The sequence below is a fragment of the Oxyura jamaicensis genome, chromosome 2 (assembly GCF_011077185.1).
Source record: "Oxyura jamaicensis isolate SHBP4307 breed ruddy duck chromosome 2, BPBGC_Ojam_1.0, whole genome shotgun sequence".
NCBI lineage: Eukaryota > Metazoa > Chordata > Aves > Anseriformes > Anatidae > Oxyura > Oxyura jamaicensis.
In genome coordinates this window covers 136,912,719-136,937,583 of record NC_048894.1, presented here as the reverse complement: position 1 = coordinate 136,937,583, position 24,865 = coordinate 136,912,719, and the positions used below count along the sequence as shown (strand labels likewise).

General features: G+C 40.9%; 2 protein-coding genes across 8 annotated transcripts in view; both read left to right on the top strand.

Moving 5' to 3' along the window:
* The window catches only part of RGS22 (regulator of G protein signaling 22), a 71,584-nt gene extending 58,907 nt beyond the window's left edge, over positions 1–12,677 (top strand). For 5 of the 6 annotated variants that reach the window (XM_035319272.1, XM_035319269.1, XM_035319271.1 and 2 more), the window contains 4 exons: positions 532–639; positions 2,389–2,491; positions 3,050–3,160; positions 5,291–12,677. In XM_035319272.1, the coding sequence (XP_035175163.1) occupies positions 532–639; positions 2,389–2,491; positions 3,050–3,160; positions 5,291–5,310 (342 nt within the window). In that variant the 3' untranslated portion in view covers positions 5,311–12,677. The remainder of the gene's footprint in view (positions 1–531; positions 640–2,388; positions 2,492–3,049; positions 3,161–5,290) is intronic. The other variant, XR_004748659.1, reaches the window with a different exon arrangement.
* A 4,641-nt stretch (positions 12,678–17,318) lies between these two features.
* Positions 17,319–22,949, top strand: LOC118162835 (cytochrome c oxidase subunit 6C). 2 transcript variants are annotated; one of them, XM_035319274.1, is made up of 4 exons: positions 17,319–17,446; positions 18,193–18,323; positions 19,946–20,084; positions 22,824–22,949. In XM_035319274.1, the coding sequence occupies exons 2-3, from the start codon at positions 18,210–18,212 to the stop codon at positions 20,063–20,065; spliced, it is 234 nt and encodes a 77-aa protein (XP_035175165.1). In that variant the 5' UTR covers positions 17,319–17,446; positions 18,193–18,209; the 3' UTR covers positions 20,066–20,084; positions 22,824–22,949. The 2 variants fall into 2 exon arrangements, with proteins under 2 accessions (XP_035175165.1, XP_035175164.1); XM_035319273.1 differs by having other exon boundaries at positions 17,335–17,446; positions 18,196–18,323.
* Positions 22,950–24,865: the final 1,916 nt, after the last annotated feature.

Here is a 24,865-nt window from a genome sequence, read left to right as displayed (position 1 = left end):
GGGTTACAATGCCTTTTCCTTCATTGTAAATGTTTTAAAAAAGATTGCCTGTTTTCCTAGCATGTATGCTGTAGTTCATTCACAGCTTCTGGACCAGGCTGGAATTAATCATGGGAAGTCCTATGTTCTACATTTATACCCAAGGCTAAGTTAGGGTAACAATGGCCTCTCTGTCCTTAAAATAAGTTCTCTGGCAGGTGTTCCCTCTCACTTAGTGATAGCTCACTCTTGAAGCAGTTATTGAAACTGAAATGAAGATAGTCAGTAGGAGTGTAGGGGTCAGGAAATTTTGATTAAGACAAGGAAACTTTTAAAAAAGCAGTACCCCCTGATATCTTTTAGTATGCCCAAAGTGATGAATTATAAAACCAGGCATTACAGAACTCTGTCCACAATTTGTCCATCATATAAAATGACACTGCTTACAACACTGTCATGTTCCAATAACAATTTTTGCTTCCTCATATTTGCTTTTTACATTAACCCAGCAGCTGCTGTTTAGAGCTAATTATGAGTTCTTATTATTGTCAGGGTAAAGAAGTGGATGCAAACCTCATCAATCTGACAAGCAGTGCTCTGGGACGAGATACTGGCATGGATAGAAGACCAACATCATTTTCAGATGGATATGGGTGGCAGGTGAATAATAAACATTTTGCTACAGATATCATCATTCAAGAGAGATAAAATGATCTTGGCAAAATGGGATGGTGGGGTTTAGTCTTGAATACTACTGCCATGTGGTTCTTCAATAACTGTTCATTCTTGTACCATAGCTTTGCTGTTACAAGGTTACCTTTTCCTTCCTTCCTTCCTTTCTCCCATCCTTCCTTCCTTCTAGATTTAGGTTCTGAGTAGTATTAAGGCCTAAAAACATTACAATCTTTAGGTCTGGAGATGTAAAAATAATCTGTATTTAAAGATAAATTGAAGGAAAGGAAGTTCAAATCTGGAATAAGAAATTATTTGTTACTTGGGAAATTCATATCTTGAAATGAATTGGTGTAGGCTTGAGTCCTGTTCTGCTCATTCATCAAAAACTGAAGCTGAACTCATTTTGGAAATCTAGTTACTTGGACAGAAATTCAGACAGAAAATAGCCATCTAGTACTTCTTGAAAACAACTCACATGATGCACCAAATCTGTAGCGAAAAGGTAGCGGTTATTTTACTGGAGAAAATGGAATAATAAACGCACCACCTTGGGCATGTGAAGTGATTGTTCATAGCTGCCCTGACACTGACATAATAAAATGGCAAATCTGTGCAACCACATCATCACAGCTATGTAATGTGACAGAGGAGTAAATTGCACTCTGGCCACTGCTTAAGTTCCACAGAACTCTTCCTGTGTCATTATATTAGCGAGAGCAGAATATAGAAATAAGCAGTCTGAAATACTCTCAAATTCTGAAGCCACACTACAGGCTGTATAAAGCTCACAGTCTTAGCCCTTAAATAAGCCTTTTAACCTTCACTCATACCTTTTCCAAACAAAAACAAAACCAACCAACCAACCAAAACAAACAAACAAACAAAAAGACACAACCTAAGTTGGGTGAGCCAGGATATCAATATTCTATTCCTAAGCCCTCAAGAAGAGGCTGGATAATTGCAGAAAGGGCAATAGCCCTTAAAATTTTTTTTCCTATTTTTTTTTTTTCTCTAAGCCCCTTTCTGCTATGGGAAGATGCTGGAAGTTCTTATCAAGTCACAAAATGTCAGATGGGTCTCAAACTTCTGATGTTGTAAGCAAAAAAAAAAAGGGCCAAATAATCATACAGTTCCCATTCTGATTTGGGAGAGTGACCTGAAGTTTACATGGAACCTGAACTGTGGTTCTTGCAATGTAAAAAGCAACATTTGTTCCTTAGAAAAGGGAAGAATGACCATCTGTGGATGTTCTGCTTCTACTGGTAGCAGTGTTCTACTGGAGTGGGCCAGAAGAAAGAACTTTGAGGCTAATGAGACTTTCTATGATTTGAGATGTGGTACATGATGTGTCAAATGATGTGTCAGGGAGATAAAGTTCTGAAAAACACTAAACATTTCAGCTTTGGAAGGGGAAAGGACTGTTGTGTTTAGTTTTTGAAGAAGAAATGAGAGAATAGGACTGAGATCTAGGGATAGAGAATACATAAAGATAAATGTTATGTCTGTCAGAGATGCTTATATTACATCTCATCGTGTTTTGAGATTTGTTCGTTTGTAGCAATATATTACTTTTTAACATGATTCCAGTATTGTCATGACAAAAGTTCTCTTTTCAGTAACGGAGATTATTCAATAACTGGGATATAACATAAACAAGTTATTTATCTCACGGCTGAAACCATGAACAACCAGTGGTGTGGTCAGGAGGCTGATTTTTTTTAATGATTCTTGCAGGCTTCCTGGTCCTATTCCAAGTACATAGAAGCCTTGGAGCAGGAGAGAGTACTCCTTAAAATGCAAGAAGATCTGGAGAAAAATTCATCATCATTCTTTACAGGTTGTTATCCACGTTCTGTACTTTATGAGGACAAGCTTAGCTAAAATTCTCTCAGTATGTTTGCTCTTTGTAGTTGCATACATAAACATCTGCCTCTCTTATGCTGTCTGCAGGAGAGTTGCTTTCTGCGCCACACTGATGAATAATAAGTTTTCTACAAAAGGGAATGTTGCAAGGTACCAGCATTGCCTTTGCTGTACAGGCCCTGTTGCAGAGGTGAATATTGGCCATTTCTTCATTCTGCACAGTGACACAGCAATACTGTTGGAGTCACACACAGATTTCACCTTCATGGCTTCTTGTACTTCAGCAACTTATATACAACCCAAGAGTTTAAACTTTTTTATTTTCACCACTTTGTCAGTATCCAGCATGCTTTCAGGACTTGTACGAGGCATTATCTTGTGCTTCTGTGAATATCCTCCTACCATCTTCCTCAAAGATATTATGACCTGTTTGTTCCTAAAATAGCTTCACTTACGAGTAGGGCTAGCAACAGCACTATGTGATATTAAACCATTCAGCTTCACATCATTTAAATTTTCTTTTTATATACAGGTACCTCATCTACGTCCTTCATGAAGGCTAGAAACTCTGAAAAATCCACCATTTCTCCAAAGAGCAGTGTGACTTTGGAGAAACGCTCAAATCTTCCCAAAGAAACAGAAAGTGAGTACCAGACTGCCAACAAGTGTGCTTTGAAATTTGGATTCTTAAAAGCTAGTTTTCCTGCTGTCAGTGCTGATGCTCATTAGTAGTGAGCTGTCCCATTCCAAATCACGTTTAACTGAAGCTGTACAGCCTCAACATGAAGGCAAGATTATTTTTTACTCCAACCACGGTAAGTGGACCTAATCTTGGCCAGATGGATTTTTGTTGCAAAATGGCAGTCTCTGAAATGTGGTTATCTGGGCTTTCCAGTTAAAATATTTTAAATAAGAGCATGAGATGACTGGAGTAAACTCAGACCCCATGGAGCCTGGCAAAGACCTGATGCAGATCTAGCAATAGATCATCTCTGCCGAAGCAGATTAAACATTAGAATGGGAGAAAGAAGTAGGACAGCAAAGAGATCTGTTAAAAACAGACAAACAGATTTTGCTTCAAAGCTTGGATTTCTAGATGAAAGAATCCCCCAGAGAGTTTTTTAAGCCTTTGCTGAAATTAGATAGACTTAAAAAATAATAGAACTTGGATTATTGCTCCCCTTTCTTCTCTGTTTCTCCTTCATCTTCTATTTCTGTACTTCAACACTTTTACTTTAGGCAAATAGGTGTCCAGCCCTCCCTCATCCTCCTAAACATGCCAATGCCTGAATACACTCTTTCTGCGGCAGCGTTTTTTGTATGTGGCTTCAGGAAGAAAACCACAGCATTCCTAATTCTTTTATTTCCTCATGTTCTCTTTCTGCCCTCTCATCACCTCTAGCTGCAGGTAAAATTCATTCAGTTGCGTTGGACCTTATGCCTCTCTGCAGATATTACAAAACTTCATGCATTTATGCCTTTTTGCACTGCAGTTCTGCTTCACATGCAATTATGTCAGCATGGGGAGTTCTTGTGCAGGGTCTTCGGGTCTTCTCTGTAGCTGAGAAACCTCCAGCTGGGCCCAGTGCTCACAGGGGCCCTACAAGGTCACTGCAGTCTTTTCTGCAGACCAGACCAGCAGCCCCTGGCCCACCTTGATTTTCTAAACCTGAAAAAGGCATTCCTGACAGGCATCAGGCTGTGGAACAGGCAAACAAAATGAGAAATGAGAGGTCTTGAGAGGTTTGATAGATCTCTCACTAGTTTCAGCTACAACCCGTTCCCCAAGCAGACTGGAAATTTGCCTGCACTGCCTCTTCCAAATAGCTCGTGTTCCTGCTGTCTCTGAGTGGTTTCCTCTTTTTCCCTCATGACTCTCTGGTGGCTCTCCTCAACTGCGTAGTGATCTGGTCACTCTGCTGATGGGGTAAACACCTGTGAAAGACCACTGCTGCTTTTGATGGGACAGCGTCTCTCCACTTTGTTATAGAGAAAATAGAGAAAATCATGCCTTGTGCATTGGGTATAAATGGCAAAGCTTTGGTAGTGGTGGGCTGTAGGGGTGGCCTCTGTGAGGAGAGAGCAGGGGCTACTGGGCACAGCTGATTCCACCAAGGTCGGAGGAGGAGGAGAAGAAGAGAAGGAGGAGGTGTTCCATGGCAGAGCAGATACTCCCTGCAGCCCAAGTAGAACCCACACTGGAGCAGAGGGAAAGAGTGAGAAGGATGAAGTGGCAGAGAGAAACTGCTGTGTCCAGACTTCAGCCTCCCCCTTTGCACTGCCCATTGCCTCACCGAAGAGGCTGTGTGTGACCCACAGTGATAACATGTAGGGGAGGAGAGGTGCTTGGAGTGAACTTGAGCCTGGGAAAGGAGGAGGAAAAGTGTTTTCCCTAAGTGCATTCACATTTCTTTCTCTCTTTTTGTTTTTGTTTCCCACTGCCCAAATCAGTAATTATTTATTCTAAATGGCAACAAATTAAGTTAATTTTCCCACTTTGAGTCTGTTTTGCTTGCAACAGTAACTAATAACCAATCTCCCTATCATTATCTTCATACACAAGCTTTCTCTCTCCTGCTCTTCCTGTTTTCTCTCCTCGTCCTGCTGGGGGCAGAGTGAGCAGCTGTGGGTGGGAGATGTTCTAGCCAGGACCAACCCATCACACCTTGTTTCTCAGGTGTTTTGTTACACTTTTTGATGCACTTGTTGAAGGTTTGTTCTGACTATTTCAACTGGCCGCCACACAGCAATGACATTCTGATACCTTTTGCAGGCAGATTAAAATCTCTCTGAGGAAGGAAATGCAGAGACATTCACCACAGGTGGGCAGGAGACACAAAACTAATGTGTGTGCAAGGTTTGTACATAATTTCCAGAGCAAAGACAACGACTTTGAATATTACTAAGAACCATGAGGCATTAGTCAAGGGTAGAAACGAAACATCTTCCAATACATTCCCTATCAATGTGATTGTGAAACTGGCTCTTGTGTCATTTATTAATTTAACTGTATGCCTTGGAGGCTCAACTTAGCAAGATTCCACTGAAGTATGCACAGTACAAACAATGACGTGGTCTTGGTCCTAATGACCTTATAAGCAAACCTAGTTCTTCAGCACCTAATCCAATGAAAAAGTAAAACACTGCATTAACTGATAGCTCTGAAGCAGAGTGTCTCAGCATGCTATGGTCTTAGTACTGCAATTCACACAACTTCTGGTCATCAAGAATAACCCATGAAGTGTATGAACTATCCTAAAAACAAACCCTATTGTGGTTTGTTCCCAGTCCAGTCTAATTCCTGGCCCAAAGTACACCTTCTGCCTCATTTCTGAGTTCTGATCCACATGAAAGACTCAATATATATCAGGACACCGATCTGACTGATAACTTTTGCAAAATGTCATTCTTCCCAAGGCGTAATTCACTGGAAGGCTGCAGGAATTCATAGCTCTCGGGTAGCTCTCCCTTCTTTCTTACTTCCTTTTAAAACTTTAAGAGCTGTAAAAAGAGCTGGAACAGAGTTGATAGTGGGGACTGAAGGAAGGGCAAGGGCAGAATTAACTGCTGGGCAGGGGACAGGATGATGATAGACCTCTCCACATTTTTCAGACCGTTTTAAACACCAGTCCATAGCCACAGCATTGTTGGCTCCATTTTCCTCTACATGTGTGTAACGCATGTAAGAGAAAGGCAGATCAGGGAGCTCCAGCTTGCTGCGTTCCTGAAGACTTATCCCAGAGTTAGGGATGGGATTGTCTTCTGCTCCCCCTCCCAACCTCCTGGACAAGAAGAAGGAGCTATGCAGCCCTCCGTGAGTTACCAGAAGTCAAGGACCTTCACGTGGAGCTCTTAGATCACCTGTTTAAGGAAAATTCATGAGTGTTTTTGTCTTCATTGTGAAGTGACAGCTAAAGACAACTGATAGTCTTTTTCTTTTTCACTCTCCAAACACAGTGACCCAGAACTGTGGGATTTCTGATGGGATTTCCATCAGAAGCTCCTTTAGAGAGCCTGGCAGGGAAGGAATATGTGCACGTTTATGGCTATAGCTCTTCTGCTGTGTAGCCTCACAGAAAGACCATGGGAGATCACTGCTTCAGTTCCTACTTTCCCTACAGTTCAGATACAGAGTTTGCTTCAGGCTTATCTCTGTTCCTTCTGTGTTCGGGCTGTTTCCTTGCAAGGTATTACCTGAGAAAGACATCTTCAGTAGAAGCCACAACAAGGGAGTAAAACATAAAGTTTCTCTTCCTGTTTTTCGTGTTATCCCAAATTTCACAGATGCACTGAACTGCAATGCTCAGTACATCTGAGGAGCGTGGAATGCAGCATCTTGCAGTGAGCAGAGCACATGTGGTGCCGTGTGGCCTACCGCTCATTAATGTGAAAGCCAAAGTATCATCATGAAACGCCACAAATGCAGTGCTGTGTGTCAGTCTGAAAAACATGTGAAAGGCCACTTTCTGCTGCTACGGTCAGTACAGTGCATGCAACCAAATGCTGGAGCATAGCAGTCAGTTTCTGTTTTGTTGTATCCTTGCCTTCGTGGCATTTCGAGACAGACAAATAACGTGTAGACAATGCTTATCTTATGCTGGTAGCTTTTACTTGAATCATACTTGGATTACTTATAAAATGAAAAAGATTATCCAGATATTTGTCACAGATGATGTATTTCCTTGCATGTTTCAGCCTTACAAAATTGTTAGCGAAAATTTACTGGCCCTCCTCCCGCTGAAACTGTTGCCCCGGACGGTTACTGTGATTAATACCGTACACATCTATCACTTAAAGACAATCAAAACCAAAAAACACACCATGTACTTCACGTACTTCCATGAGTGGGTAAAATTCCACAAACTGCGTCTCTTCACTCAAAGTTCTGCAAACAAATGAGAGCCCTCGGTCCAGTCTGTCTCCATGTTAACTGAAATATATATATATGGATATATATGTGCGTGTGTGCATTTATAGGCCATTTCTGTGGGCCAAATGGGCACTTCAGAAATGTACAGTACTACTGCCTTTTTGTCTTGTTCCTGAGGTACATTCTGTGTCAGGTTGCTGAGCCACCACCTAAGTGAGCCCAGCAGCTTTAAAGGACTAGAAAAGTTTCAGTCAAACACTCTAGCACCTCTCCCTTTAGATAAATAAAATTCTATTCCTTCTTTAGCTTAACTATGTATACTTCGGGAGTTTCAGAATTATATAGCACTGTAGTAGAACAACATTTCTGTGTGGAATAGACAATAAAAAGCTCTATTTTTAGAAACCTGGAAATGTAGATTTTTTTTCTGGATGGATCCGTGCTTTGGTGGAGCTCAAAATACAGAATCTAATAAAATACAGAGTCTAATCAGACTTTTGTTGTTTACTACCAAGTAATGCAACATATTGGAACTATTTTGAAATTTTTTAAACCATCATTTGGATTCATAAATATTTAGACTTAGATGCTATTACTGTGTATTTCACTTTTCTCTCATCAGACTTGGCATTTTTATTAAAATATTTTACAATCTTTGCATGCCAGACGCAACCTAGCTTAAAAGACGCAGTCCTGAAATCGATCACTCAGATACTCCTGATAGCAACACAAGCTGAGACTACTCGCTTACGAGCCCCAATGCAGTTTGCTTTGACTTCTTCCTGCTACTGCACGACACAACGCATCAGACTATGGGATGAATTCCTGAAGTTATGGAGGGCTGGATTATATTCTTAACATGCATTCTTAACATAATTTACAAGTGCGGTGGTAGTGGTGGTCACCAGGCCAGTTAAAAAGAAGTAAAATGCTTTCTTAGTTGTGTCTGTACACTGCTGCTGTGCCATTCCCTCCGTACTCCTTGAAATCTTTTTTTTATTAGTGACTGATTTTTTTCTTTTTTTGATGACTATAATGGGAATGGTTTTAGGCAGCGAGCTGTAGATTTATTTACCTCTTTCAAGGTGTGGAAATCTAGATTTAGTCATCAGGCACTGAGATCAGCAATGAAGAGAGGTGCTTTGCAGGCAGCAGCAGACCAGATTTGCCAGGCCCAGCTTCTACTATTGTTTCTCTTATTAAATAGCACAAGGTAGCCCAGGACAGGTTGTTTCTGCTGCACTTTCTACATCTTTTACACAGGAAGAATCACTGTGAATCACTTTGCAAACATGTTTGACTTCAAATGAACAAACAAACAAAAAGCAGCATGCATACAGATGAAGCATCTATGAATCAGGTAGTTTTATATACGTGGGACCCTTGGTTTCCTGCTGAAAATTTCCGGAGCACTGAAAAATGACAGGTGTCCCGTCATTGCTCCGTCTGTGCCTTTAGCCTCATGCAGTATTGCAGACCTGGGGAAATTTTCTATCTTCTGTCACTTGTACGTTTGTGAAACGGCAGCCTCAGTCCTGCCCAACACTACTGCTCTAGTCAAAACTACTGACTTGAGCTTATTTATTAATATTTTTTTTAATAGGTGTGTGAGAGCCTGTGTGCGTGTGTAAAAACGATTGAAAATGAACCAGGCGCTTCAAAGTTTTGTTCCAAACTCAGAAAAGACAAACCTTACGTAATTTATGTTTCTCATGTGAAATCTTATCACCGTGTAGCTGCCAATGCCAATGTAGCTGCAGTAATCCAGGTTGAATTTGACCTGTTTAAACTGTCCCATTACATTCAAATGATGTTTTTTGTTTCTGCTTTTTTATAGAAATGCTTTTAGTCAGTCACTGTGAATCATTCCTGAGCAGAGCTAAGACGGGGTTAATTTTTTTTATTATTATTTTTTTTAAGCTTATGGAACGTTGGTTTTAATACATTCAGTAGTTGCTGTAAAAATGTAGGGAAAGACAGGTTTCAACAAAAATTTTAGATCTGGATCTGTACTCACAGTTCAAGCCTACCTCTAATGGCCTGATTTGGAGCTTTCCCAGGATTTCGGAGAGTTATAATTCACATCTGTGTTTCTAACTCCTTCATGCATGATTATTTGAATGTGCACTTTTGGAACAGGTCCACGTCTAATAGGCTAAATTGTAGTTCCCAAATCAGAAGCCACATGGTATTGCTATATAGTTTTTTATTTTTCCTTTTATTATGTAGCCTTCAAACAAGGTTCTGTCAGTCCGGCACGCTGCAGTAATACAAACCACCAAAATGTACACTTTCTACCTACCTGCTAACGAACTCATACATTTTGATTTCTACCAGTGATTTAATAAAGCATTTACACAATGGCCACAATGGATACTTCTCTGCCAAGTAATAATTTCTCAGAGTGTTAGAGCAGATTGGAATTACAATGGACCAGTAAACTGACACGATACGTTACGGGTAGTCAAGGTATAGATTAGATTCTCTCATTTTTAATATTAATTGAGCCAAACTAATTTATATCTCAAGCACAGGCTGCATTTACTTGGATTTTCTCCACTAATTAAAAATATTCAACTTTCATGGTAACACATGTGAAAGTGTTGACAACAACGTTGCTTATTCCACATGTTAATTATGTATTTGTTCAGAGTGTGCCGATGAACTATGTGCACTTCTCATGTTAACTTTTCATTTCATGTCAAAAGCAAATGTACTAAGTGGATTTGTGCTTTTAATTTGAGAGACTTCTTTTTCCTCTAAAGCAATCTTGTATATGATTCCTCTGTACCACATGCATTTGAAAATCTTTTGTTGGCAATAAGTTTAAGAAGAAAGTACTGCTCTCTTCTCAGAAAAGGACTTTTCAACAAAGCAAAGCAATTGTGCCATTAATGAGAAAGTTAAATGAAACAAATGACACGACAAGAAAAAAAACACAGCATCACACTCAAGGAATGCACAGGCACACAATAGCTTATGCAATATTCCCCATCTGTCAAAGCCAGTAAATACAGAGATTTCATTGGAAATATTCATTAAAATAGTCTGCGGTGGCTGTGGCTCAGTAAATGCGATCAACCAGCTTTTAGCATTCTTAGTAGTTTTCACCTGTAGGCAAGCAAATGAATTTCATCCCAGCTGTAGACCCAACTGAGCAGTATTGGTTTTGGAAGCCCCAGCCCCTGATTTTGAATACCACTCATTCCTGTAAAAGGTATTATGGGAATCAAACCTGTCACATCTCTAGAGTAATTTACATCTTTACAGTTTTGCATGTGTACAGTTGTGTATATGTGTCTAAATTCTATACTTCATAGGTTTGTGTGTGTTTGCATAAATATACGCCATATGCATATATGCATAAAATTACTTTGCTCAGTAAAATATTTGACTGTTATAATGACATAGGATTTAATCTCGATGTACATCCCCATTTTCCTAATACAATTTTCCAGTGATTTGCTTCCGTATAATTTTTTGAGAATGAATGTCTTTTGTTTCATTAAAATGATTCATTCTGTACTCACAGTTCAGAGGATGAAGCCCTTATGCTTTCTTTGTTGAGGAATATGTCTCTTCCCAGAGGTATGCGTGGCAGCTGGGAAGAGAAAATAAGTACACTTTTCGGGAGTTCATTTTGCTCTAGAAAGCATATACAAGAAAAAAATTAACTTTCCCTCTGTTTTTTCTCCCAAATAAGAAAGTAATTAACAGCACATGTTGGGCCACTCACTAAAGACTACAATAAATGATTTAGTATTTTCAAGCTAATGAACCCAATACTTGATCTAAAAATGTCGAGTATATATGATTGTGTTCATCTTCCAGTTACGACCTTCCAGTTCAAAGATCATCCTAACTCCTTGATCCTGAAAGTTGCTGAATGTATTGAAACTCATTCTTATAAGTTGTGTCTCCAGAGGTGCTCAGCACCTGGCAGTAGTAGGTCCTCAGAAAGTTGTCCAAAGGACTCAAACAGGTATTTTTTTTTCCCTCTGAAAAACAAACAGGGAAATAGCACTGCTTTGTCATGCAGCTCCACAAAAAAGAATATTAAAAAACAAGGCAAAACACAATCAAAGCACAGAAATACATAGACTCTGTTGGGCTTGCCAAGGCAACGTAGTACAAATCACAGATTGTATGCTGAGACACTAGCTAAGCATTGGAATAAACTGCCCAGAGAGTTTTTGGTATCCTTATTGTCATCAGAGGGGTTCTAAAAACAGATAAGGTATGTACATCTGCCAGGAACAACTAAGTATTTTCAGACCCATACTGGGGCAGGGGAGTGAGTAGATGAATTCTTGAGGGACTTATTTTCTCCAAATCCGTACTCAGGTTGTTCTGAACGCAAAATCTTAGCCTCTGCTAAGGAATATTACGACAGTCAAGGGCCGTGACACTTCATTTGCTCTGCACCCGAAACTCCCACTGAAGCCAATTATTCAATCTAATTTAACAAAGACCACAGCTTCTCTGGCTGTGCAATTGTTGGTAACCATCAACAAACTGATTCATCTACAATTGGGCCAAATGTTACAAAATCTGTTTCTGAGTTCTTGTTTGTACCCCCTTCATAAGATTACACCAAAATTAAAGCATGCAGTACTTGAACTAACTTCAAAGGCTGAGCTTGCACTTCTAGCTAGTTCAGCCTTTTTATTGGTTCATGTTTTCCATTTGGCTTCAACATCCTGTTCTTTACTGATGCCCTTCTAGAGTTTCATTTACAAATATTACGTCCCTGGTTAGTGAGCCATGCTAATTAATACTGTGGTGGAGGCTATGGATTATAGTAATCTTATGCCTCCTGCTTGGAAAAATGCTGCAATTTTTCCACCCATTTACATGTAATGCCGTATTGAACATGGCCAAATTTGTCTTAGGAAAATGTATCCTGAACTCATTTAATCATAATATATTTAACTAAGGTTGTTTATGCTGTTATCTATTGCCAGTTTTGCTAATCATGAAGCTCAAAAATTTCAATTCAGTAGAAACCTGAGACCTACAATATCCTAATTAGATTATTTCAAACAAAACAATAAAGTTAAAACAGGCTGGCTTCAGTATACATATTTTTAAAAGTTTATGCCAATAACAAGTTTGTTAAAAAAACACCAACAGATGATTCGACCACTTTCTGGAAGTGTCACACTTCTGACTGTGCCTTACCTTTCAAACCTGGGACCACAACTTGACCTGGATGTAGCTCCACCAGGGATTTTGTAGCCAGAGACTCCCTGAGTGCTAGCACTTCAAGGACTGTCAAAGTTATGCCTGTTAAAAAAAAGCAAAAAGATCTGTTTTATATATAGTACCAACCAAAATCAAATAAAAGTTATGAAACCTTTACACAACATAGCAATCCTTAGTTGACAGGTTCTTCCAACACCAGAATCAACAAAAGCAATGTCATTTTTTAAGAAGAGGCAGTATCTTTTATTAGACCAGGCGACGTAAGTGGAAACAAGGGACAAGCTTGCAGGCTCACAATTTGTTCATCAGGTCATAAATAGGTCAACTAATACATCATCTTCGGGGTACTTCTTATTTGATTTTTGTTTTTAATCGTGTTTATAAACTCTCATAAATGGACAGAATTTGGTTGACATGACTCCCGTGCGATGATACAAAGCACACCACGAGGCACACAACAAACCTGCAAGAGATGTACCCCCTCCCAACCAGATTGTCATTGCAGACCCAGAAAGGAAAATTTGCCAACATCCTGTAACACTTACCATGTCATCACCCCGACGTGAATTAAAAGACTGAAATGAGAGGTTTGTAAGCCTATGAGAAAAATGTTTAAACGCTTGCTATAGAAAATGACTGCAAAAGTGCCACTTGAAGCATGCTCCTGGTCAGGCTTTTTTTGACAGAATGAGCAAAATTTCAGGCGTCCCTCTCCCAGGACTCAGTCCCTAAACTGAGCAGGTTTCTGTGCTCTCCGTGAAGCACCCCGTGGGAACTCGGTCCTCATCTGGCACTCGGAGCCACCGGGGGTGAGTGTGCTGAGTCTAACCACTATGTGCACTAGGGTAAGTATGCTGAATCTAACCAAGGAAGAGAGGCAAAGGTAGCACCTTGCAGAGAGCACAGATCTGCTATTGGAAGGAAGCTTTCCCACTTCACAGACACTGCTTTATGCCCGCAGATAAGTTGGTCTTTAGTTTTCTGTCAGAAAACAAAATGGTAGCTGAATGACCGGCAGCAGCTGACAACTTTCTGCTTTCTGGGAAGTCAGATGATCACTGGCTGGGTCTAGGAAAAATAAAAACCAGCAAAAGGTCTGGTCTAAACCCTGTTAAGGTATGAACTTGTTTCAGTGGCTTTGGACTACAGAAATATATCCATGCATCTTCTGCTCAGGCTTACTGTAAAACATTTATAATCAGGGAGGAGAGTACTGGCACATGTACTAAGTGCTTGCGTGCATGGACTCACCGGGATTTCTGGGCAGGCCATGCAAACACTGTCTTCAATATGATAAAGTTTCCATATGGCAGATGATGTCTAGAGCTAGAGAATTTTGCCTCCTGTGAAAAAAACCCATGTTACAGCACGTCAGCCAAAGTGTGCTTTGAGAAGGAGCGTGACAAGCTAAGCTTGGCCTTTTTGTGTGGTGGGCCTTGCTTTCATTTTCAAAAGGAAGAACTCTGTTCTCAGGCTGCTCTTACCCAGGATGCTTTCTGGAGCTGAACCCAGGCTCAGGATGCTCGTGGCCTCCTTTTGATGGGCTGCCATTTGCTGAGGTGGGACCATAGAGACTGCACCGATTGCATGTCACGATTTTATGTGTTCCCTGATTAAAATTAAGATTGGAGTATTTGCCTGTATGGGTGGTTTAACTCCACAGGCTCCTGTCTGGAAAAACAAGGATGAGGAATGAAAAAACTTACTCAGAGTAAGGCATCTCTCAGCAAATACCGAGGAGTGGAGGAACAGCACACAAACATTGTTTTTGATGACTTTGTTTCCATTTCAGACAAACTACATAATATTTAAAACCCCAAAGGAAAACAGAATCCTGGCGTCATTCAAAGGGATTTGAACAGGGACTGGAAGGAGGTGTCTCTGTGGGTGTGTTTTTGTATTTTTCTTTTTCCTAAGAAATCAGATTATAATGTAGAACATTTTCAGCATGTTAGACTTGTCTATGCTAAACTTTTAGGTAAGAACATGTGCATAGAGTACTACTTGTTTTAAAACTCCAATTAAACTTAGCAAAAAAAAAGCAATGTACTTGTTTCAGATAGGCCCTCTGAACCCGGAGGACTTCAGAGTAAGAACAATTACTACAGAGCCATATGCCAATTAAAACAGTAAATAAACATCACATGAATATTAATGTCTAAGCTGTGGAACCTGGTGTGTTTTCTAGTTTTCATGCCTGAATGCAGACATTAGCCATGCCTTGACTGCTGGTTGGGAACTGGGAAACAATTTGTTTAACAATATAACTAATGATGGTACCAAGCACAGAATCCTTCATGTAATTATATCGCCATTTGAAGTGTATAAATTTACCAAATCTGTCTCTTTACAAGTTGAACAAAGCTTAAGAAATTACTTTTTTGAGATTTTTTTCTATCTTCAGAAGCATGCATAATATCAACAAGGGCTTGTGAAATCCTTGTCTGCTCCATTTATTCTGATTTGAACTTTTGCTTCTTTTCTCCTTTGTTCATAATGCCCTTTTGGAAGCCTGAAAATACTATTTTCCCTACTGATTTTGATTTTTTCCATTTAGGAATAATTGATTCACCCTTAATTTTTGTATAGCTGCCATTCCAATTTTGTTAAATTGCCACAATATCTTTGTTCCACACCACTATTGACTGATGTCAACACAGCTGTAGCAAAAGAGTATTCAACTTCTTAATTTCTGGCACAGAAATGGGATGAGGAGCACAAATGTATTCATTTTTGTATGTGGCACATAGCTACCAGTTAGCATTTATTTTATTTTATTTTGCAATAGAGAGGTAGATATTATCATAAACTTTAGGAATGCAGCTGGCTCAGGGGATTGCTGATGTCCCATGTGATCTTTTTTTCCAGTGGAGTTTTGGTTCTAATTTGATCCAGATTATGAGTATCTAAAGACTCCTTGTGGCATATGCAAAATCACTTGACTGTCACAGCCCTGTTCCGAGTCGGCTCCAGTCCACACCACAGAAAGTACAATCCCAAGTATCACAGCTGGCACTCCTTGTGGAAAAGACAAGGATTCACTGCCTATTTTTTTTTTTTTTTTCTCACTAAACTCAGAGGTAAACTTTATTTAAAAGTTCAATGCAGCATGCGCAAGAAATGATATCACACTAATGCCTGCTTTCCTTAAAAAATTATCCCTTTCAAGGAAACCATGAAGAAGTGTCAGTTGTTGCTGATGCTCCAGTAATATGGAGAGTAAAGAGGACTGTGGACTCTATTTTGGAAACTGTGGCATCTTTTGATCAAACAGTCCTAATATTCAGGTACAAAACCCAACTGGAACAGGTGTCAGAAGCCCCACGGACTGTGTGGACTGGGAAGGAGACAACTGCTGTTGTCTGTGTGTTGCAGGTTTCAGTGTTTTCAGAAGATTTGTTTCCTTTGAGGCATTTGGATGTGTGGAGTCAGCTCAGGTCTGGAAACACATTCAGCCTTATAATCTGTTCAGAAACTAGCAGCTCTGTGTACTGACTTAACGAAGCTGGTTACCTCTGCCTGCCTTCCATGGCTCTTCCTCCGATGTATCCTCTACCCCTTTTTATTCTTTATTTGCACAGTCCCGAGCTGTCCTTTATACAGAACAATAAGGAGTTGGCTGTATATTCCACAGTAACGATGTCAAAGAATAATAACAATTAGCATTTCAATTAGCATCTTAACTATAACACAAAGTCACATAGAAAATAATTTAATGACCTGGCCAGCCATGAAGTAAGCTATTGGAAAAAAGTCATCAGATTTTCTTATATGCAGACCTAGGCCCATCTACCAAACCATTGTCTTATCAACACTGACATTTATAGGAAAATTCCCCACGTGTAATTTATAATCACAGTAGGTAGCCATGAAGCCTGCTGTGCTTTTATTCTAGTTAAATTCTCTTCTTTTCTGACATTGTGTAACGTGAGGGTGGGCTGAGCAGAGCTATACAGACCCCTAGACAAACTTTGTGGCCATTGCTCTCCCGGTCACACTGAACGACTGCCTCAGCACGAGCAATGCCCTTCTGGGGGTTCCTTAGGCCCTCAAAATCAGGTTATGCCTGTATCTTATCATTCGTTCTGCATGCTGTCACTAACATATGTCTTTTTGTATTAATCCATACAAGGAAAAACTCTTGGACAGCCACTCTTCATTTTGGTATCAGTTACTGTAGCAGACTTCTCTTTGGTTTGAGAAATGCTGTTCAAATTAAATCTATTCAGAAATGCTGTTGCAAAGACTGTTCCCCCAGCTTGTTGCTGGGGCTGTATGATTTCTCTCCGCATTTTCTACTGACACATTTCTGCTTCATCTCACCAAACGAAAAGCCCTTCTCCTCAGTTTTAGAGGCCTGTCTCCTCAGCCATTTGAAGTCAGGGTCCCCTGGCTTTGGTAAGGGTGTGTAAGACCTGAATGAATGCTTCACTGCACGGGAGGCTTTCATGGCAGGAATTTACAGGATATAGCGCAAAACCCATGGAATTTTGCTAGGAATAAAACGAATGGAAACGATGCTAGGAATAAAATGAACGCCACCACCACAGGCAGGTGGTGATGAGGCGCAACCCCGCACCACCACACCATTTCCAAGAAACGTACAAAGAGAGGATGCCTAGAAGGGATTACAGTTTATTGTGAAGCTTGGCTTTGGCAAACTCTATAAATACTATTCCACGTTTTCCAGAGGGCACCACTTGGTAGATCTGCCGCCCGCCCGCCTCAGCCCAACGCGCGCGCGGCGGGGCTTGAGCCGAGCCGCTCCCCGTAGCCGCGCGGCCCCGCCTCGCGCATGCGGGGTGGCGGCGCCGCAGAGGGCGGGCGCGAGGACGGCGGGGGGCTCGCGCTGAGGTGAGGCCGCGCTCCCGACCCTCCCCCCCCTCCATCCCCTCCCCTCCCCCCTATCCCCACCGCCGCCCCCTCCCCAACGGCCGCCAACGGTCACCAACCGTCACCAACGGCCGCGGCGGCAGCGCGTGACCTCTGCGCGTCCCTGAGGGCGGTGGTGGCGGTGGGTTCCCCTCAGAGGGGCGGCGGGTACCCTCTGCCAGCCGGCAGGGCCGAGGGGTGTTTTTGTTTTGTACTTTATCAAATTCTAACGGTTTGCAGGTATTTTTATTTATGTATCGTTTTCTGATGCATGCAGCAGGCCTGAAGGGGCAGGCCCGGAAGGGAAGGAAGGGTTTAGGACTAACTGCCTTTATGCCTGCCTCGATACAGTGAGCCCTGGGCAATAATAATATAGCCAGGCACCTATATTCCTCTCATAATTAGGTTGCTCTTGAGTGTTGTCCATTAAATATTTTAATCACAGAGCGGCCGAGGTTGGAAGGGATTAAATATCCTAATCACAGAATGGCCAGGGTTGGAAAGGGCCTCAGAAGATCATCTAGGCCAGCCCCCCTGCTGAGCGGGATCACCTAGAGCAAACAATCAAGAAGTCAAATACGGTGGTGCTCTATTGCTTATGTTCACAAGGTGACTTTTACATGACACAAAGAGGCATGATCTTTCTAGAATAAAGTTAAAAATACTTAAGTAGAGCTTGTTGTCCCACAGTTCTCTTCCTTTCTAATGTATTTTATTTTTTGTTCTTTTAGGGAATACAATCACCATGTCGTCTGCACTATTGCCTAAGCCCCAAATGCGGCGCCTCCTGGCCAGGCGGATGAAGTTTCACCTCTTTGGGGCATTTTTTGTTTCTTTGGGATGCGCAGCGTTGTACAAGGTGAGGACACTGCTCATATGATTTAAAATTCATAATACCGCTTTGTTGAGATTTGGGTGAGCTCTTCATGAAAAAGCTTTAGTAATGTAATTTTATAAGGGTATTTTCGGAACATAAATAACTCCTCATAATCTTGAAGAAACAGTGTGAACAAACTCATGCCTTACACTGTAACTAAGGTCATGCAGTCTGTGACAACTTAACCTTGCTTGAGTCTCCAAGGCCTAGGCTGCACTTGATTGTTCACACAGCTGATGCTCCTCCCGGTAACTGCAGATAGCCCGTGTCTCTGTCACGGTGTCAGAGGCTCTGGAGAGCTGTCTTATCTTTTGATTGACTTCTGAGACCTTGATAATAAACAGGATGGGCAAGCACTGCCCATCACACAGAAGCTTTCAGCATGAGGAGGGCTAGTGTGGTCATTTTATCCTTTTTTCTGAGGTAGCAGGTAGAAATGGAGCTTTACCTTTCCAAAAAAATCCCACTCACAGATTGCAGTTTGCTTTTCTAGATCCATAAAGAGGCCACTGGCAAAGATAAGTGGGGTAGTCGTTCTCAGTACCTTTACTAAACCCTTCTTGGATTTTACAAGTTACGTTTTATCATGGGCAATTAGAACACAAATTCCATTAATTTCATGGAAGAACTGGGTCTTGCTTCACCCACTGAACTCACTCATTTGCAGCCTATAAATGCTCAGAAAACTATTGATAAAAGTGCCTAGAAATTAAGTTCATATCAGGTTAACAGCGCCAATTTTGTGGTAAGCAAACTCCACGAAGGTCTATAAATGTCTGTCAGAAACAATAAACCTGCACAGTTAAGGCTCAGCATCCACTTAACACACCTGCTGAGAGGTGGGCAGGCTTGCTTGTGATGAGATCTGCAGTGTCTGGTTTTATACTGCATTTGGCAGCCCCACAATAGTACATCAGTAAGGCAGTGGGCCATGTTTAGAACAACTCTGGTCTCAGAAGTAATTTACTATGTTATGTGTTGGACAAACCCATCTTAGCCTTTTCTTCATGTTTTTTTTGGCTTTTTGAGTGTATCTTTGTGCCTCAGAGGAGTGAGTACCTGAGGTATCAGGACCACATCTCTTGATGTCAGTGAGCTGGAGCTGGAGCGGTTTGGGAGCCTTGTAAAATTTTACCAGACTTTTGCAGTTGATCTGCAGCGTAGCACAAATGTGGTCAATTATTTTGGGATGCCATTTTATCTGCAGTTACAGTTCTGCAGCTGCCCACAGACATACTGAAAGCTTGCCATAGCAATTTTTATTACATGCAAAACTGTCATCAAGCTGGGCAGAGGACATTTAAGTATCAATATAGGCAACGTGTATCTGGATTTTAAAAATGCAGTGTGCTTAAAAATGCAACGTGCTGTCTTTTAACTGGCTTTTTAAGGTTTCACTTTAGACATTATTTTCCAGACCAACAGTCAGGTAGCCTGAACTGTGGGTTTGAACAGGAACAAAGCAATTTTTTACTAACTTCTGTCACTGAACTAAGGCTTTTTAGACTGATATCCACTGCTATATTTATTAGTGTTAGTAGCAAATAAATAAATACTGCTTGTAAAGGTTTGCAAGCTTTAATCTTCTGTGTGTTACATTCCAGTTTGGAGTTGCTGAGCCCAGAAAAAAAGCTTATGCAGAGTTCTATAAGAACTATGATCCCATGAAGGACTTTGAAGCCATGAGAGCGGCTGGTGTGTTTGAGTCTGCACCGCCCAAATGATGGCAGACTGCATTTCCAGGTAATAAGCTCCTCTGCATTAGAAGGGTTTGTGGAAAATAACGTGCTTCTGTTTGGACTTCTTCCTTTTCTATCAAACAGAAAGGCTCTCCCAAAGAAAATGGATACAAATAGCACTCCTCAAGAGACCTGTGGGTAATAACATGATGAAATACGGGAACTGGGAAGGGGGAGTAAGGGCAGAGTGGGAATCTCCTGAAAATCTTTTGGGCAATTTAACTCGTGTGATGTAGCAGACCTCTGCAGAGTGATGCCAGGCCTTTCCCTCTGCGGGAGGCTGCCCTCAGAACAATTCTGTCTTTGCATAGAGAGGAGACAAAGCTTTTGTGTGAGACTTGCCTGATACCGATACATAGATGCGGTGACATCTTGAATTGCTTAGCTTTCGGCTATCAAAATCAGCTTACGTGCTGCTGGTGGCACAGCGACTGAGAAGTGGGAAGGCTGTGTCCCATAGCATGGATCTCAGTATAAGAAACGGAGACAGCGTCCACACATCCTTTTGTCTTTTGAAGCTTTTGAGAGGAAAGATAACTACCCGTGAGGGAAATGTGTAACTAATACATACATGTATGTATTTCAATATATAAGTATATGCTTTAAAAAAAAAACACAATGGCATGCAGCCTCTTGTGTACTAAATTCAGATTTTTGCCTTACGGAATTCAGCTGGAATAGAACTTTGATCATGATACTATTCTCCTAGTGCTTTTTTAATTAGAGCACTGCCAAACTTTGTTCTTCTTCTTACCGTAACACCAGGAAAAAAAAAAGTCTTTATTTCAACCTTGTTACAGTTATTAATAAGCACACTCAGTAAACTGTACAGGCTCGTGATGTGACAGCTCAGCAAAGAATTCCTCCCCCCTTCTAGAGCAAGATTTCTTACATTGAGTTCTCTGCTTCTCTTAAAATGACTTCAAACTAATCTAGAATGATAGCTTTTTCATTCTTTTGGAATGTTTTCATATTGTGATCATTATGTGATAATCTGTGGCTCTAATTATCCTGGCCAGCTGGGTTTTCTCAGCCTGTTTGCTTAAAGCAGCAAGATTGAATAAAATAAAACATTTGTACTTAACACTATTAATACGAAATTCTGTTGTGTGACAATCTACAACTATCTGGTTACCGCATAATGCAATTGTATGAAAGAAGCAGGGCTCCAGCTACTCTAAAAGATTAAAAAAAAAAAAACACACAAAGGTGGCAGTCCCTTTCTGTCCTTAAGGAAAAAGTGTCTCTTCTTGAGTGATGACTCCAGCCAAGGTAAATAACGAAATGATAAATTTACCTGGTTTTATTCTCAGTAATTCAGCCTCTTGTTTGGCCCTTGGTAGTATGTAGGGACTTTTTAACTTTCTTAGACACTGGAATTGCATTCTTTAGTCAGGTGGCCTTCATCAGCGTGTTCTGAAAGGCCATCTGGTGGTAAAATCATTTGAAACAAACACTGTCAACAATGATCCATGTTAAATATTTAATTGGAATCACGAACGGGATTTTTCAGTGCAAATAGAGCTCTGCTCTGTGAGCTTATGTTCCCATTTGGAACTTAAAAAAATCAAGTTGCACATTGTGTGCACCTGTTAAAATTAAACGTTTCCTAAACATTTCTTCCATTCCTTAATTACACCAGCTCAAAAGAAAATGTGAAGGCTAAATCATGATATGTCATTTTGTTTGAACTGCTGATGCTTTTTATTCCTTATCCTATTTATGTAAGAATTTCTATTTTTCTATAGAATAGTAGAAGAAAAGGGAAAACAATGCCACTGTTTCAAATGCTCTAAAAAGGCTGTGAAAAAGACAAGTACACAGAACAGATGGAAGACATTTTCGTTTTCCTCAGTAATTTAAATTTTAGCTATGGAAGCTGGATGGAGGTTGAATCTGATGCTTTTTTTTTGGTTACCTAAAGGGTACGGTGGTCATGCATATTCTACATCTGCTCCCATTTTATTGGAATCTATTTTGTATGTGGCTGCAAATACAGTGGTTTAGCTTCATTTAATACTCACTCTGGAATCAGCACTTGCCCCCGAAACGAAGGAAATGCTAGGCAGGGAGGAGAATTCATTAGTTAAGGTGTTAGTTTGGAAGTCTGTCTGGAGTTTGTTCCTGCTGGGCATGTAGACAACTTGGTATCTACGTGTGAATTTGCAGAGTTTCAGCTACCTGGCGTGGACTTTGAGGGTACTGGTGATGGAAAAGAAGCACAAGTATAAATCTGGGGGGTGTCTTAGCTCTGGAGCGTGCTCAGCAATACAATAAGGGGGCAAGTCATGGTGCTAACCACTTGCATGACTCTTGTCATGGAGCACAGCTGGTCTTGGATTGCGTTCAATATAATGTGGAGAAGCAATTTGAATTTGGTTTTCTTCCTTCCTTGGTAGGTTGCCTACACCACTTGTTTCCTCTCTGGCTCCTATCTGAAAGTTGCATTCCTTTCTCTTTCAGGCCCTTAGCAAGATTGATTCAGTTATCAGTGCTGCATGTATAGTGAATCTGACGTGCTGTGCAGGATTGTTCCAGCTCTTGATTTGTTCCATGTTTCACTTCTGTTTGCCACATGAAGGGTGTGTGAATCTTAAACTGTCAGGAAATAACAGGGGGAATTCCTCTAGACTAAACCACCACATAAACATTTCTCTCTCTTGCTTTGCATTCATACATACTAATGTCTTTACTGAGGGTATGAAGTTTGTCCAGCATAACTTAATTTCTTTTTATCTTGCAGATCCCGTTCAGTCTGAGGAGACTTGATGACCGAACCTTACTTGTTCACTGAATTATCAAGTGTAATGCACTTCAGTGCATGACACACTCTCATGTATCTCAGTAAATAAAAAATGTACATCAGTGAGGCTTAATTGTCTTCATTAATGTCCAAATGCTTAAATGCTGGAAAGAGCGGTGGAAAGTCTTCATAAACCGCTTTAGACAACCGAGTCTGTTTTTCTTTCCCCCAAGAATTATTTGCATCTTTGTTTTGGCTGAGTTCCATATTTGATAACAAAGTATATTCTTAAGCAATTACGGTTGGGTTGTCTTTGCTGCTGATGGGAATGTTCAAGAGGATAGTTGTTACAGGAAGGGAGAGGCTGCATATCTGGAAGGGTCTCGGTTACCTCTGGTTTCAGAAGCGACCAGACCTCGAGATGAAAGAAACTAGAGGAATTCTGGAAATGCACCAGCCAACCTTCCTGTCTTTTTCTGGTGACGTTGTGTTGCCTTCCTTATGGCAGCAAAGTGTTACATTGAGACAGAATCTACACCAACACGTGATATGTAACTGTAATTGGAAAATGACTCCAAACTGCAAGTATATTCACATGTATTTGGTGTACACAGGGAAAGATGATAAAAGGAGACATAATAAAAGAGGAAATTCTTTAGGACACTATGGTAATGAAAAATGTTTCCATGCTGCTTCTAGACACACATCTCTTCATATCTGGAAGCAGTCAGCTGAGCACACTTACTTAACTTTGGCTATGTTCTGTAGTCCAAGACCTGGTGCTCTACCTTCTTTCTCGTTACCGGCTACTTGGAACGTGCTTTGTGCGTTGCCTATAGCTGAGGCTGAAAATACACAAGTGATAAATAGGGCTGGAACTCTTGATTGCTGAATGGGGGCACTATGAGAGGAGGCCAAGCTGATCATGAGAAAGAAGGGGAGGCTTTGTATGAAGAAGCATGACAAATTAAGCCATCTGTGTTGTATTTGAAGGTCTTCAGTTCAAATTCTGTTTGGAGTAACTCTTACTATTCTAAAAGGCTCATTAACTACTTAATAGGTAACTGTGAACAGCATTTGGACTAATGAAAGCACGTAAGTAACGTATTTGATCCAGAACATTAATATGGAGCAACACAGTATGTTCTTTAAAGTTTCTGTAAGTGTGGGGCTGCCTTTGAGCAAAGAAAGAACGTGACATTTGTGGTGCAGGGGAGCCATAATCAAAATAGCCCTGTTCCTATAAATGTAAACCCAAGCTTAACAATAGCAAATGATACCAATTTGTCTTCCAAATGTACAGTATAAACATTGTGTGCCATTAAATACTGACTAACATTTTCTCAGCTATGTCTGCAGGTTTAAATAGCCAGGGGTCTTCAGTCATACTGACAGCTTCGCAGGCAAGGAATTGTGCTGCTGCCAGGTGTACAGGCTGGAGGAACTGACTCCCTCTCAGCTCTAGTCCATGCAGTCTTCCTGGTTGCTATGCATGAATTTACTTCTAAATTCTGTTTCTTCTAAACTGTTAGAGCCAACCACAGTTGTGTTCATTCTGTTACTGGTGTTGTGTGATTTAAAGAAATGAGAATGTTGTGGCCACCGTTGGCATTTTGGTCTTACAGCAGAGCGCAAAGCTGTCCCTGGCTGAACGTATTCAGCAACAACAAAGAAACAGCGCTGCTGGGTGTTTGCAGTTTGGGCATCATCACTGTGTAAGTGTTGCTTTCTTTATAACGTTACCATGTTTTCACACAGGGTGCAAAACAAGCACCCTCTTTAAGCAGGCACTGCCAAGCAACTGGTAGCATTCCTCTAAGTGCGAAGGGAGGGCAAAAGGGGGGGGCCCGCTCCAGGCATTAGGCAGAAGGGCTAACCTAATCTGAAATCAGTACCAAGCCATCAGTTTTCTTTTCGGCTGTTGCTAGAAAGTTTTCAGCTAATCCTATCGGTTCTCATCTGTTGTTGTATCTTAAAACCAATTGGGATTGAGCCCTGGTGTGGCACAGGACAGGCCTGTGTGAGCAAGACCCTAATCAGCT